The sequence below is a fragment of the Suricata suricatta genome, chromosome 2 (assembly GCF_006229205.1).
Source record: "Suricata suricatta isolate VVHF042 chromosome 2, meerkat_22Aug2017_6uvM2_HiC, whole genome shotgun sequence".
Classification (NCBI taxonomy): Eukaryota; Metazoa; Chordata; class Mammalia; order Carnivora; family Herpestidae; genus Suricata; species Suricata suricatta.
Window position 1 is genome coordinate 81,821,133 of NC_043701.1, and position 16,527 is coordinate 81,837,659.

At 43.5% G+C, this 16,527-nt stretch overlaps 1 protein-coding gene across 4 annotated transcripts in view; it reads right to left on the reverse strand.

Moving 5' to 3' along the window:
* SLC25A13 (solute carrier family 25 member 13) overlaps nucleotides 1–16,527 on the reverse strand; it is a 182,519-nt gene that overhangs the window by 53,145 nt on the left and 112,847 nt on the right. For 3 of the 4 annotated variants that reach the window (XM_029929320.1, XM_029929335.1, XM_029929342.1), the window contains 4 exons: nucleotides 15,715–15,802; nucleotides 15,085–15,243; nucleotides 1,843–1,895; nucleotides 141–221 (listed from right to left, as the gene is read on the reverse strand). In XM_029929320.1, the coding sequence (XP_029785180.1) occupies nucleotides 141–221; nucleotides 1,843–1,895; nucleotides 15,085–15,243; nucleotides 15,715–15,802 (381 nt within the window). The remainder of the gene's footprint in view (nucleotides 1–140; nucleotides 222–1,842; nucleotides 1,896–15,084; nucleotides 15,244–15,714; nucleotides 15,803–16,527) is intronic. The other variant, XM_029929328.1, reaches the window with a different exon arrangement.

The window sequence follows — 16,527 nt, forward strand, 5'->3', positions numbered from 1 at the left end:
TGCCTCTCCGTGCCCTAGAAGGCTCTGCCCTCGCACAGGATCTGTGGTTGAACAGAAGCCTTAGTCCACATCAGGTTACCATGGTGGGGATATGCATGTGAAACAATCTTTTCAAACAGAGTTCTGCAAAAGGTACTTACACAGCCTCCAGCAAGAATTTCTGCTGCAAGTGGCACCGAACCATCTTTGTGCATAAATTTATCTCTCACAAAATCATTCACCTTGAAGAAAAATATTTACAGAAGCTGATGAAAAATATAAAGAAATGCATTAAACACATATAAATATACAAAATATATGTTCTTTTTCTCTGTCAGTATACTGAAGTAATCATAAACTGAATAAATTAAGGATCTTAAAAGAGTTTGAGAAGTGCCCTCAACTATCCATGTAGTCTGTCTGTCTGTCTGTCTGTCTGTCTGTCTACCTACCTACCTACCTACCTACCTACCTACCTACCTAACTATCTACCTACCTACCTACCTACCTACCTAACTTCCGGATGTTTCAGGGAGAAAGAAGCTGAAAGATAGATGGCTAGGGGCACCTGGCTGGCTCAGTCAGTGGAGCATGTGACTCTTGATCTCAGAATTGTGAGTTCTAGCCCCACAGTGGGTGTAGAGACTACTTAAAAATAGAATATTAAGAAAGGGGAGGGGAGGGGAAGAGAGGAGAGGGGAGGGGAGGGGAGAGGAGGAGAAGAGAGGAGAGAGAAGGGGAAAGGGAAGAGAGAAAGGAAGAGGGAAGGGAAGGAGATGGCTTACCAGCCTAAAATGCAAATATGTCTGGCAACCGCACTAGCATAAGAGAGACATAGTGACATGAGGGACAAAATAAAAACATAGGATTTAGAAGTTAAAACTATTTCACAGGGTTTGATTAAAAATCATTTTTAAGTCTTCTAACAAAATTTAACCTAAAACAAAACTCATCACTGAGACAAAGCTGGGTAAGCAGGGTTTTAAGCTTAATAGAAATTCAGTATCGAGGGATTCTCAACATCAGTAATGTCAATTAATTAACTAAGTATCATGTACTAGAAATGGTATGTACTACAAGCAATTTTAAAAACCAATCATGGCTATAAGTCAGAGAAGATTAGTTGTCCCCAGGTCACATAGTAACACAGCAAAAAAGTCTCAGGCACCAAGGCTACTAAGCCCAATCTAAAAGTAGGGTTGAACTTTCTGGGTCTTTATGACCTTTGTGATATAAAGGCAGCATCTACCCATTCCAGAAATTTCCTGAATATCGCCCATCTGTCACATGAGAGCCTGACAGTGGATAAAAGATCAACTTTAAGTAGAACTCAGACCCTAAACATGCAGCCTGGCCAATCCTTAGAGAATATACCCGAAACACAAATTCTATAAACAGCACGTGTAACTGGGCTTCAGAGTCAGGAAAATCTGGTTTCGAATTCCAATCTTTCCACTCCTGAACTGTGTGAACACAGGTAAATACTTAAACCCTGTGGGCCACACTTGCCTTATCTAACCTCTGGGTCACACTCTGGTTGAGATTAAACACTAACAGATCATACATGTAAAACACCAAATATGGTCAGTACTGAAGCAAACTTAGCGGCAACTGCTGCCCGCTCTGCAGTGGCGGCGGCAGTGGCAGTAGCCACCACGAATTTTCTTCAAATATAACAACACATTTGTAGATGCCCGGTGTTCAGGGAGGACAGTGAGAAGCTGTGGGTCACGAGGGCCCAATGTTTGAATTAGCTCGCGCCTGTGAGGAAATACAAACCCGCTGTTTCCCATAAGAGTATCTGCTAGACTCCTAAGTGTATGCAAACTCCCTTCAAAAGAAGCATCAACTCAAAAGACTTACTGTAAGTTTTATGGCCTTCTCTGGGGCAACTCCCAATAACTGCGGCAACAGACCTAAAAAACAACAAAAAGTAGATGTGTACTAAATAAATTACTGTTAACTAAACAAATCAACAGCTCTAAAGAGGGGATCACCATCTAAAAAGTGGGGCAATCTTTGCTGCGATTTTCTATTACTTTTAATGAGAATACTCGGAACGGAATGTGTAAGTACTAATGTGACTAAGAGCCACATCAGGCCCAAGCAAATTCCCTCTCATATTCTGGGTCATTTGCACATTGGGTAAATCAACAGTATTAGTGATTTAGGAAATCTCATTATTCCATAAGTTTGTTCCTTTCCCTCCTGACTCTTAAGTGAAATAAGTGCACTGTAGTGAATATATTATTTTTTTCTAACACTTTTCTCATCCCTCCTACCCCCAAAGGCCCACAGTTTAGCCATTCATTCACTTAGCAACAAGCACAAGACAAACAAGGTTCTTGCTCTGACCAGCCTCAGACGGAAGGAAGGGAGAGGCTTTCCTGAAGACGTGACAACTAGGGAAAAATGCATTTCTGGAACGGGAACAGATAAGGCAAAGAAAGCAGAGAAAGAACAAGCCTGGTGTGCTCAAAAGTGAGGGCGAACCTTGGTGAGCCTTCTCGCACAAAGCAGGCACGAGCCATGACACAGGTCGGGGCCAGATGCTACCGCCACGTGGTAGGCCAGGGTCCTGAGCTTGATAATGTTCTAAGTTTGATGAAAAGTAATTACAAGTCTCAATCACAAGAGTGATATGCTAATTCATATTTGAAAAAGACCAATTCTGGCTCCTGTCTGGAAAAAAGACAGGCCATACTAATGGGGTGTGGGTGTATGTGCGCACGAGTATGTGTGCGTGGGCGGGGGGGGGCAGGAGAGGAGACAGCAAGAGGAAAAGTGGGTTTGACATGAATACCTAGGTAGAGACGAAGGGGTGAGACGTGAAGAGTTCGGTTTAAACATGTCAGGGTGAGTGGGAACTATAAATCAGAGCACAAGGGAGAGGTAATGGCCGCTTCTAGGAAAGGAACTTAGAGCAGGAGCAGACCTATATAGGTAAAGTAAAAAACATTATCATTTTCATTTTTTTTCTTTCTAGGAAAATAAAATCAAAGGCAGATGCCTTTTCTTGGAAACACACAGCAAGCTTTCCCTGAGGACCAGAATATATTGTTCCTGGCGTCATACTGCTTCATGACGTTAGCCTTCGTCTGTGAGGACAATTTTCTAATTCATCAATATAAAAGGGTTCACTGGCAAGGTCTTCTGAGAGACCAGCCTGGCACACAGCATTCTCCCTCAGCCCATGGCCGGTGGTCACTAGCATGACGGCTGTGCGTGAATCCGGCCTGCAGATGGCTTTTATTGAGTAGCACCGGGTTTCAAACATAATTTGAGCTTATTGTAGAGACAGATCGATTGACTGATTCATCCATCCATCCATCCATCCATCCAACCATCCGACAGCCCTGGGCATCTTTCTGACATCATGGCAATCTGCTCCAGCTTGGAAAGGCCCTGCCCCTTCGGTCCCCCCACTCCCCAATGCCAACATGGCAATGTGGACAACTGCCAGGTGTCATTCATCATTTTCTTGCTCTGTTGATACCTTCAGAATAGAGAAATACCTTTTTCTGTGCTTTTGGTTAGAGAAAAAGTACAGATAAAACAGCCTCATCATTTACAAAAAATGGAAAAAAGCTCATTTCATTGTGGAACTGAGTGATGAGGTGCTAATGCTAATGAAGATGTTGTTGAAAAGGAACTACCTGGAAAACAGCACACACGTTGTTCATTATGTGTCAGGCACTTTACTAACTCATTTAATCCTCATGTGAGTTTGCAAAGTCTTCTCTAGACAGCCATGCTCTGGGCCTGCTTCACCCCAGGACCACAGCTGACAGGACAAGGATAAGACACTTAAGGTACATGCAGCCACTGAGTTCAGCAACCTGGGCCCTGTGATCTGGTACTGCAAACTTTGGAAAGAGCCTAAATGTCCATTGACTGATGAATGGATAAAGAAGGGATGTGGTTTATATATTACTATATATTACTATTACTCGGCAATCAAAAAGAATGACATCTTACCATTTGCAACAACATGGATAGAACTTATTATGCAAAGCAAAATAAGTCAGAGAGAGACAATTACCATATGATTTCACTCATATGTGGAATTTAAGAAATACAACAGATGAACATTAGGAAAGGAAAAATAAGAAAAACACAGAGGGAGACAAACCACAACAGACTCCTAAATACAGAGAGTAGACTGAGGGAGGGTTGCTCAGGGGAACTGGGCAGGGGGATAGGGTAAATGGGTGATGGGCATTAAGGAGGAGACTCACTGGAATGAGCACTGGATGTTATATGTATGTAAGTGATAAATCACTAAATTCTATCTCTGGAGGAGGGGGAGAAAGTAGAACTAGCCAGTCAGGACTCTTCCCCTAGGAGCATAACTTGAGTCCTCAGAAGTGAAGAACCATTTAGCTCAGGGGCACAAACTGAGAAGACACCCGGTGGAGCGGGGAGCATGGCCAGCTACTGCCCTGGACATGCGAATGCCACGACAAAGCATTAAAAAAATAAGGATAAAGAAAGGAAGTGGGCTGGCGGAGAGGAGAATGTGAGGCAAGTGCCAGAGACAGAACACAGCCCACGAAAGGTGCGCTGATGGGAGAAGCCACCTGGACCATCTTCCAGTGCCTCCGAGGACAGTTTCTAGGGACACTCCTGCCCTGGGATCACTGTGGGAGCTCTGCCTTCCTTCTCTCTCGAATACACACTGACCCAAGCTCTGCTCTCGCTAGTCTGAGTAGGGCTGTGCTCCTTATAATCTAAATGAACCAGAGCAGCACAGGAAACGTGAACTATCGGGGCAAGGCGAGTGCTCTTATTCAAAGCAGGCAGTGAATCTTTCACTTATACCATATGAGATAATATGATGTCTCTAATATGAGAAGAGAGGCTTTATTATTACCTTATGAAAGTACAACAGTAATTTCTATAAGTAAACTATCGGGATGAGCTGTTGTAACTACATCTTAACATCCACAATTCCCATGTTACTCTTTATTCAGGTCAGGGACCAAGATGGTTAGTTAAATATTTACTTGCTAGATATATTTTTCTCATCATTAAATTGTAGACCAAAACCATGGATGGTCTGAGAGCACTATGATTTAAATGATGATCTCTTGTCTCTATAACTACCCTGTGACAGTCTTTTAAAACGACTAATAAAAAACAGCCCACAGAGCCGAATGACTATAGTGTAGGTATAATCACTTCAGCCAGCCTTTTCTGCTACTGAGATTTGTCTTTCTCACTATAAATTTAGTAGTGCACCGTGAACAGCAAAAAACAAAAGAGGAAAAAAAACCCTGCATTTAGGACTAAATATAGGTCAGCAAATATTTATTTGTTCAGCAAACATTTACCAAGTGTCTTGCGTGCCTGGGACTGGAAGGAACTGGGATGGACGTAGTAAGATCTGTGCCACCCCCAGGACAGATCCTCAGATTAGAAGAAAAGGGAACCCTAGGTGTCTTGGTGTGCCTGAAAGGAGATAAACCACCTTAAAAAAGAGTGGTGAGAACCACAGCCCAGAGGCATCAAAAGAACTAGGTGAACATGATGGAGAGCACCAGTTTCCCGAAGGAGGGAGGATGGCTTCAAAGAGGAAGAGGTCTCTGACCTAGATCTTTAAGGACAGGCAGAGGCTCACCAGAGAAGAGAGATGTGGGTAGGCCGCAGGACAACATGACCAGGCAAAGGGACTTGTGAGTGAAAGGCCCCCAAATCTCAAGATTAGGGTTAGGGCAAGATCACTGAAGGCTGCGGTTGGCTCAGACCGCGGTGGTAAGGATGACAGTGGCCACTAGTTGGGGGCGCCTACTATGCCCCACGCACGCTCTATGGGCTTTCTGTGCATCAACACATTTAATCCACTCAAGTCAAAACAGCAACTCAGTCCAAGTTATTTTTATCCCATCAACAGACATGAAGCTGACTGCAAGGAACCTTCAGGTCACTTCACTTCAGGAGGCCGAAGGTCAGTCATCTGTTAGATGGGGGATGGGTTGAACCCAGGCAGTCCGGTGCAGGGGGTGATCCTACCTGGTGCCCTGCACTGCTTCTCTCCCAGGTCACACAAAGGAGTATGTACCAAATTCTGTAGATACATGGAGTGGCTTTTAAAGTAGAGCAAAGTTCAAAAAGTAAAAAGTTCTAGAGGTGGGTGACAGACAGATGGTAAAGGCAGAGACCTAAGACATGGAGAGTAATTAAGAGGTTAAAGTAATATAATCAGGGGGCGCATGGTGGCTCAGTCAGTTGAGTGTCCAGCTTCGTCTCCAGTCATGATCTCACGGTTTGTGAGTTCTAGCTCCACGCTGGGCTCTGTGCTGACAGCTAAGAGCCTGGAACCTGCTTCAGATTCTGTGTCTCCCTCTCTGTCTGCACACCCCCCCCAAATAAATAAATAAATACTTAAAAATAAGTAAATTAAGTAATATAATCAGAGGCCCTGAGTTTCAACAAATGAATAACTTCAACTCAGTAAGAATAAAACCAAAGTACAGATCCATTCTTCAGACTTGGGCCAGATGTTGGCACATGGGGACGTACTGGGTAAGTACCAGCCATGTGGTGACTGGCCTGGCTAAATGGGGAAACAAAGGTGGCAGTGGGCTGCAATCGGGTGGCACTACAGATGTGGGCCTGGACACCATCAGCCCTGGGTAAATGGCCTTTGACAGAGGTCATGATCCGTGGGACAACGGAAAGTCACAGAGGTGGGAATTTCAATAACCCTCCTGGCTCCTCGCCTGTGCGGAGGTGGGTAACGTGGCTCAGTAATGCCTAAAACAGCCAGTCTTGCTACAGGACTTCAACACCAACACACTGAAGTTTAAAGTATATATATGTATGACATCTGGGTAACTCAGCAGAAAAATTAGACTTCTAATATAAGATGTTTCTGTTGGATTCTGGAAATTCATTTTAACCATCAGAAACAGAGAATAGATGTGTGTGTTGTTTCTAACTTGTCAAAACAGCAGTCTATTTTCCAACTGCCTCAAATGAAATTTATTAGTGTGGTTAGTTTTCTAATCTTCTCATTTTAGTTCAGCTCCATCAGCACATAGGGCAATGCTTCCTTGGCAAACTTTACCAGAAGGCTGCTAATGCGAGAAAAGATTTACAGGGTACAATATTTATATAGTATTTTGTCTTCAAATTTCATGGGGTTGAGATATAAATCACACTAGCCCTTCTGCAACCCAGTGGGATCTGGGCTGGAGGTGTAGGAACGAAGCCCACATCAGGAACCTCCAACTCCAGCTTCATCTGATCCCCAACAAGGGGTTCCTGGGAGCATGTGTTGGGAGAGAGGGCTAATGTGCTGTTCTTCACTTATAAATCTTCTAGAAATATAATTTAAAGCCTCAGAGTTGGAAGGGATCATGAAACTCATTAATAATGCTCCTAATTGAAGCTATTTCTTTCCAATGGCTTGGCAGCAAAGTGAATGGCTTATATCCTGGGCTTTGGAGGTTGAGAGACATGGGCTGGGATCCCAGGTCTGTACCTTTTTCATGCTGAGTGATCTTGAGAACGCTATTCTTTGAACTCTAGATTCCTCACTGGTAAAACCAAGGATGCTAATGATGACTCACTGGCTTAGTATAATAATTATGTGAGTAAATGTATACAAAGAGCTAGATACTATTTGCAGCATTCATTATGTATTCAAAAATGTCATGTTTCTATCACCAACCTGTTCAAGGCATATCCTTGATTCTCTTCCTGCTTACAAGAAGCAACTCAGCCTGAATCATACTCACAGTCTGGAATGAAGTAAGGAGGTAATGCTGGCCCCATAGCATTGTGCCCATCCTTAGAAGGGCTGTGCCCAAGATGTGAGGAAACATCTGGTCTGAGAGGGTCTAGTGGCCCTGCTTACTTTGTGCAAAGATAAGGATATAACAACATATTTTTACATTTTTAAGTAAAAATAAAATGTTTGATTAAAAAGTTAAACACTGCTCCAGGTGGCTCAGTCAGTCAAGCACCCAACTTCAGCTCAGGTCATAATCTCGTGGTTCCTGAGTTAGAGCCCCACGTCAGGCTCTGTGCTGACAGCTCAGAGCTTGGAGCCTGCTTTAGATTCTGTGTCTCCCTCTCTCTCTGACCCTCCCCTGCTCAGGCTGTCCCTCTCTCTCAAAAATAAATAAAAACATTTTAAGAAATTTAAAAAAAATAAAAAGAGGCCTCTTAAATCATCTAATCTCCCAGTCTCCCTACCCATCCCCCACTCACTTTCTCTCTCAAAAATAAACAAACATTAAAAAAAATTTTTTTTTAAGTTAAACACTGTTCAACTTCTGAAGACAAGCAACTCTCTACCATGTAATTTCCACTGAACGGCAGGAGAGCCAGGTGATAAGTGTGGAGTCGGGATCTAGGCTGCCGAGTCTGAATGCTGGCTCCGTTCTCTACTAGCTGTGGGATTACAGACAATTTACCCAATCTCTTTGTACCTTAGTTTCTACATCTATAAAATGAACATAAACACAGTACTGTCTTCATGGGGGTAGTTTTGAAGATGAAATCACTTCAAAAACATAAGGCTTTCCAAGCATACAGGAAGTACCACAGAAGTGATTTTTTTATTGTCTGTTTTTATTTTCATCAACATCACCATCATCACTATCCTCTTCCTTCATGGAAACGGGAATGCAGGGAGGCTAAGCAGCTCATCGCAAGTCACTAAGGATTTGGTGACTGTGCAGCGGCACTCAGTTGAATTCAGCTCCACCACCGCACTCAAGCCCTGGCTCGCTCTGGTAGACCTACTGCCTCAATGTTCTTGGAACAGTTAGCCCAGACTGTTCTAAGACCTTTCTCTGGGTGCCGCCTGGCACTGGCCTAGCACTGTGCATGGACTGGCTCTTTTTACACAACAGAAGAAGGGTGGATGTGTGGTGGGCATCCGCATCATGCCTTCCCCCCACCCCCACCCCCACCAACCGCTCTCTCTCTCTCACTGAGCCCTGAATATGAGGCTCTTTAAAAGAATGAAGGCACCAAATGGCAGAGCCAAGTGGCAGGTTACGACCTGGTGAACAAGTCAGAGAGTTGGGAACACACAGGGGACTGGGCTCAGGGGGAGCAGCGGGTCAGGAGCCGGGCCAACAGTGCACGGACAAGGGTAACAGCCATGCGGTACCTATCCCGAAAGGCCAGGCTGGATGAGACAGACACCAAGGGGCTACAACAAGGATGAGTCTCCAGAACCGGTGCAGCACCCCTGTCTCAGGTCAGACAAAAACAAGCCCAGCCTGGACAAAGGTAATGCAGAGCAGTCCAATGGGGCAGAAGGCACTCATGGCAAAGCTAGGGAGCAGCAGGGTTCAGTGGGGGAGATCAGAACAAAAACTATCCCTGCTGCTCTAGCAAAAGGAACATGAAGCATTTTCTTGTGTTATCTAGTTTCAACCCAGAGGAAACCCCTCCAATGTTACGTTCTTACCCTCCTGACCTCCCCACAGGGGCCACCGCACTTGCCCTCATCTTCCCAGAGAGCCCCTCCTCGCTTTCAACATCAGATTACCCTTCATTCGGGAGCTATCAGCACTCTGCACGCCCGGGCTCACAGCTTTTATTCCTGCTCCTAGTTCCATGGCCTTCTCTCTTCACTTGTTCAAGCTTTCTTTCCTCTCTCCTCCTCCAACCGTGGTCTTTCCGCCTTTGACTCATATTGCCCTGAGGCATGAGGCGTTTCCACCCCCTCCCCAACCACGCTATCCCCTTTCAGAGGCCTGGGCTCACTCCAGGTCGGCAGGGGGCTCTTGGGGGGGCCACCCCAAGGTGACTGTGCAGTGGAACTGGGGACATGGCGGAGGGGGGGGCACAGTGCAGACGTTCAGATTTCAATGATTGCTCGTCTGGGTTACTGCACATGTCAAGAACCTTCTGATACCTCAGCCATGGCTCAGGATGCCTTTGAGAGACTAAATGTCAAAATGTGAACAAATGATACTGATCATAGTCTAGGAAGGATTTAGTTCCTTGGACTCTTCCTCTGTTTCGGGGCTGGTTTCCTAGAAGTGAACACCATTGGGAAGAAAGGTCATATAGCCCTCCTTCAGTTTTTCACTCTGGTTGTTACATGGCAACTCTTGCTTACCTTTCTTTCTAGCTCAACATTCCTGGCTGCCGAGGTTTCATCTGCTCCCCTTGCTTCAGCCTCAGCAACGGCAGCAGTTGGTTATAAATTACCATTCTAGAGGCTGGGAGCTACCTCATTCAACTTTTCTTTGCTGGGCTTCATTTCCTTCAATCTTTTCTTCATCTTTCCCAAGTTTCTAAGCTCGCTGCTGTTCTCATCTGGCCTGTCAGGCCTCTGACAACGCACCCACCCACCATGGTCTGACTGTGCTATTTCTGCCTCCCACATTAACACCCTGTGCTCAGTACAGGTGGCTCACCATAGATTTCTGCAGATGCGATTATCCAAGCTTATGGTTTCCTAGAAGCAAATATCTGCCTTCTGATCTTTTCAAAACCTTATTACCTTAAATTACAATATGCAAAAACTGGCTGAAAAAATAAGGCTCAAACCAATCTAGTTTGTGCTCATGAGAAGCTTTGCTGGACGCGGACAGACATCCATGACTCCACGCAGTTCAAGGGCTCAGGCAGTTGGTTCCAAAACATATGCGTTAAGTTATGCAAAACAGTTGTAGAAACTCCAATCCTTTTATTTTGGTGCTAGAATTGTTTAAAATTTATTTTTATCCACACAAATTACGCAAGAAGGAATTTCACGTGGACTCATGTAATTTGGGTACTCCCTTCCATAGAGACATTAACCACAAGAGGCCTCGCTTAAATTAGCTGTCGGACAAAACTTCCTTTCAGAATGCAACCATATCAATAACTTCCTGAGATATCACCACGATGTCCTCTAGATGTCACCTTGAGAACATTCCAGGATGGAAGGCAACTGCTTCTGCACTACACAGACAACCTGAAATAGACCCACTTAATAAGACTTTGCGACAACCAATAGTCTAATTAAAAAAATATTTTTTATTTTGCTAGTTACCTCACATATTAAGTATTGCTCCAAATTAAGTTTAATGCATAAAATGATCTACTTTCTCTTTCTGGCAGATTTTCCTTATGGCTTCTCCCACCAACAGAAACAAAAACAAAAACCTTCCTTTAAGAAGTATTTCTCATGGATTCTAATTTCTCCTGAATACACTGTTCTCCCCAAAGGTCCTCCCTCAAGCACTTTCCAGTTTCTAAGGCTGTTCATCTCCTCACCTGAAGCATCTGAGAGAGGAGAGTATAGCAAAGTTTAAAGGCAGAAATTAGTTATTCCTGGACCTGCAAGAGCATTTAATTGGGAATGATTACCCAATCAACTGTTTCCTCTTAAAAATTTTTAAATGTTTTTATTTATTTCATTTTGAGAGAGAGAGAGAGAGACAGAGAGAGAGAGAGAGAAAGCACAAGCTAGTTGGGGAGGGGCAGAGAGAGAGGGAGACACAGAATCCAAAGCAGGCTCCAGACTCTGAGCTGTCAGCACAGAGCCCAACGCAGGGCTTGAACTTGTGAGCCACAAGATCATGACCTGAGCCAAAGCCAGACACTTAACCAACTAAACCACTCAGGCACCCCACAATTATTTCTCTCTTTAATATGCCAAGTTCACAGTAGGCCAATAACTGACTCACTGGTCATGTGGTTCATGGAAACCAAAGGAACTGTCAGCTAATTCATTAAGGATTTTAAACACCTGAGGGTGGGGAGGAACCACAGGAAGGCTTTTATAAGTGACTTCAGGGAGATCTGGATTATCTTGGGTATTATTTCCCTCCATACAGATAGACTCAGCCTGTGGGTCTGATTTTCAAAAATTATAGAAACACCCTGGAACATCAATCATTTTCTTGTAGAGAAGTAGTCTACATAATGGAGGTCTGTAGAGTCAGTCTCATAGGATTTCCAAGGGGATCCTTGCTGATCCTCCTGCCCCCAAATAAGAGACTCCTGGAGACAAGGGGGCAGGGAGCTGCACAAAGACACGGACAGTCATACTCAAAAACCCCCAATACTAAAAGGACTCATGGCTCTCGGGGGTGGGGGTGGGGCACAGGGCTGCACCAAGTCCTCTGAGGACAGCTGCTGCGGTTGCTGACACTCCCCACAGCTGCATTATCAGTCTCCTCTGGACGCAGGGGCAGGATCTCAGTGTGCTCCCCGTTCACCACTGGAGAACCTCCAGGACCGAAGGCAGATGCCGGCGACCGCCAGAGAAAGGACAGTGGAAAACAACCTGCCGTGGAGTGTGCTCATGGGTTCCTTAGAAACAACCTTCATTCTAGCAGTGTCATGAGGAATTACTTCTTGGCACAAAAACAGTGTCCCTTTAGAGAGCTGGAGTCTCGTTACGGAAAGAAAAGGCAAAAAGAGAGGGAGAGAGATGCTTAGTAACCTCCTAATAGATACATTCTGCAAGACCTTCTTTCAGGTTTAACTGCCAACTTTTTTTCTGAAATATGCAGGAAGATAATTTTAAATTAGGGGGAGAGACCTTACCTATGCAATATTCCCAAATTATACTATTTAGGAAATATTAGCAATTATATATGTACTGATGCAGAAAAATTACAAGTTAAGCAAAATTCTATAATAGGAAAAAATAGACTCGATATTTCAAAACACGTTTATAAATCTGAGATGTCCTCTGACACCTTCTCACATCCTGCTAGGTGAAGCATTATCAGAGGCAATTCCAAATTCCCAAAACTGAAATTTAAGTTTCCCTAGAATGAAATTTTTAAACAGTAAAATTACATGTAATGAGAAACTTATAGTCAAAGAATCACTTGTAGGCTGTGTTCTATCTTGACTTTGTACACATGGGTTACAATACTGAATCCTGGGAATACTTCAGGTCTTTGTTGTTTCTATTATAATTTTTGCTAGGATTGACAGATTCCCATTTTCATTTGTTCTCTCTCTTGCCCAGTGACTAGCATTTACAAATAAGCAGTTATATACAATTATTAATTAATGATTATGTGCAAGGCACTAAGAAGAAGTGGTCCCCAGCCAGTCAATAAGAGGAACAGATCATTTTTATGAAGCAAGATTATGTCATTTTTTTAAACCTGAACTGCCAATCATCTCTTTGCTCTCAAGACCCAAACTACAGAATGAAGCCAAACAAGGTTTTACAGTATATCTGTTGCTTTAAAATCATTTACCAGAAAATAGAAGAAATCAATACAGATGACTCCCAGAATTAATCTTATACTCACAGTCTATTTAGCATCTTCTGATGGAGAACCCGTTAGGGTTCAGGCACCCAAAACATGTGAGATAAAGTACTATTTCTAAACCAGGAAAAAGGTGAGGACTGCCTCTTTGGTATTCTAAGTGAACTTCCGTCTCTAATCAGCAGGCTGACCCCCCCTTCCCTTGAGTTAAGACCAGCCCCCCAGCCCTCATCTTTCAGATATAATCACTGAAGTAGCAGAAGGTCTGTGGGATGGCCTGTATTATTAGCTTGGCAGTCAGTACTCAGGTATGCTTTAAGCAGTTCAAAAGAATAGATCAAGGAAGAAAATCTGGATGCAACCAAGAGTCAAGACCTGTCACTTAGGTCAAAGAGGAAAGAGAAGGGACTCAAGTTAAATCAAACCAGGTCAACACAAGCATATTAAAGAAATTCAGCAGGACAAAAAGTATTCCGCACAATCCTAAAGGCACTCTTGACATTTAAATCCAATACCAAGGGAAGGCCATAAAAGTAATCTGTGAAGCAACGGCAAGGCTCAGTCGTCCTTCTGGCTTGAGGCTCAAAAGCTCTCCAGGCATAAAACAACCCACATGAACAGATAAGGGGGAGGCTTTTGCCTGAATCACTGCAAAGCAGGCACTGTGACATTAACCTTGTACTACTTGGGAGACATTTCATTTGTGAGGTTTTTTTGTCACCAGGAGAGAAAAGTATTTCAAATGGAAGGCAGTGACCCAGGAAGGGTCATCATCAATCACCTGGGGTCAAAGACCTTCCCGATTGTAAGAAGAGGCAGGGGGTGAGGGACAGAGGGCAGAGAAAAGATCAAAAGGCCTTTGATGGGAGTTATCTACCTACACAATAGAACCTGCAAACTGGAACTTCTCTGGGGTTGAAAACCTCTGAGTTCCTAAGGTGAGAGATTTCAAGAGGGGTCTTCGTTTTTTTAAACTTGGTGCTTAAGATGAAGACTTGAGTCAGCAGATGGCAGAAGAGGCCTACAGGCCCAGGTCTATGTGGCTGCCAGTTTCAAGGTCTGTCTCTGCAGAGTACTAAATACTATTTTCTTCTACATCAAGCATTGGAAGGCAGGGAAGACGTGTAGTAGTGCAGTCGCCAAATGGCAAAGTGGCTCAGCTTGAACCGCCTTGCAATACCGTAGTCTAGCTGATGCGAAATTCTTCTTTTCTCTTTGTCTAAGGCAATAGAGAGGTTGGGAAGTCAAGTCAAGCCTCTTTAGGCCAATGCCAATGGAAACATAGTCAGGGTCTGAGGGCTCTTTTCTATTAGTGATGACATACATCTTGTCACTGTTCTCACTGCTTTGTGACCCTTAGATGACTGAAGGAAAGGACTTAGATGAAGCAGGACAGGACCACCTGTTAGAGTGGCACGTGAATCAACTCCACTGGGTACACAGTCCGAGGAAGGAAGGAGCAACTTTAATCAAGAGGCAGTAAATGAGGGCTCCAGGGAACCCCTGGCTACCCACTTGATAGACTTGTATGTGGTGTATTCAAGGACAACCATTATCCCAGGAGGCTCAGGCTTGTCCCCAAGATGCCTTTCCCTTAGGTGCTGAGTGGTGTTCTTTCAAGAAGACAAACAATATGAGCCTTTTAAAAAATCCACTGAAGATATTTATAAAAAATAATTATTTTAAGAAATAAAACATACTACAGAGCAATATAAATGGCTTTCAGATTATGGGCTGTTTTGATTAGCCATGCCCTGGATGCCGCCAGCCTACTCCCATTAGCATGGATAATTGAGAATCTGGTGCATTTCCACTGTAATGCAGTCTCCCTAATACATTTCAGACACGCAGATGGAAAACTGAACCTTCAGCTACTATTTCACCTTACACAAATTTAGCACATGGCACTAACCTCTATACAGTCCAAAGAAGCCTTCATAGCGTAGCACTTTCTTAAAACAGTCAAAGCTGTTTTTGTACATAAGTTCTCCCACAAAAGAGCCGGTTGATCGCTGGTTCTGCATTCGAGTTTTTACAAGATCGATAGGATACACGGCAGTGGCTCCGACAGCTAAAATCAAATAATACCAGTATTTCAGAAGGAAGAAAGGTCAGTCAAAGGAAAGCGGAAGGTTGTTAACATCTGAGAGAAGCCTGATCAAGGAAAGAAACAAATTCTGCATGGACAGATTTTTAAACTGTACTAATTTCCCTAATAAACAACTGTAGATTTTCACTCAACTGTCTCTGATAAAGTGATGTCACAGACAGTTCAAAGTTACAAAAATGCATTACCTACAGCCTAACCTTTAATCTTTAAAAAAGCCTATCTGCAGATAAGTAAGAGAAAAAGGCCCTTCGAAGTCCCTGATCACATGCAGGGATGGGGGGGGAAGTTCCCTTTGCTCTTGTGCCATCTCAGAGGTGAAGACAGGTAACCGGCTTGGAAAGACCAAAGAAGGCTTTGTCCTTTAATCCTGCAAGGTGGAAAATCAGAGAGGCAGGATAAAAAGTGAAAAATCTGCACTCATCCATGACTAACCTCCAGCAATGGAACCCAGACCGAACCTGTAGGCTGACTCTGCGATCTGCAGGACGACTGGGCGGGCCGAGTCGACGGAGGCCTTCTTCTTTGCACACACAGAAATCGGAGAGGGGAGACAGGAGACAGAAAGAAGGAAAGAACAGAAATCAGCACATAGGATTTTTTAAAACTGCCCACTGGATTCCAAATTCAGGATACAAACTGAAACATCAAAGAGGAAGGTAGGGTTAGATTCTGTTGTTCTAATTAATGAACAGCTATTACTGTTGTTAGTGTCGAAAACCAAATTTGAACATAATGAAAACCACCATGTACCCCCCTCCAAATGTTATAAGCCTATTTTAAAATGTTTAATTCTTATTAGTGATCAAGGAGATACAAACTTAAAAACATTAATGAAACATCATTCTTCATCAAGCCAGCTGGCAGGTTTGGAAGGTTTTTGTTTATTCATTTTAGTGAAGTGTAGGCAACACACAATATATTAGTTTCAGGTATACAACACAGTGAAACAACACCGAGGGACACTGTGGAGTGTTTAGCATGATAAACCTAACTGCCATCTGTCATCACAGTTTGTTTTCTAATGGCAACACCCAGCCTGGCAACATGATAAAAACGGGGCTTCTCAAACCTGCCATTTAATCTAGAATAAGCCCGAAGAGAAACTTGTTAATATACACCCAAAGTCTTCTACATAACCTTTGACCACACAATTCTTATAAAAAATCGGACTAGAAAATAGTCATGTATGTAAATAAGGATCAAGGTATCAGAATGTTAAAAAGCAATACTGTTTTCAGAGCAAAA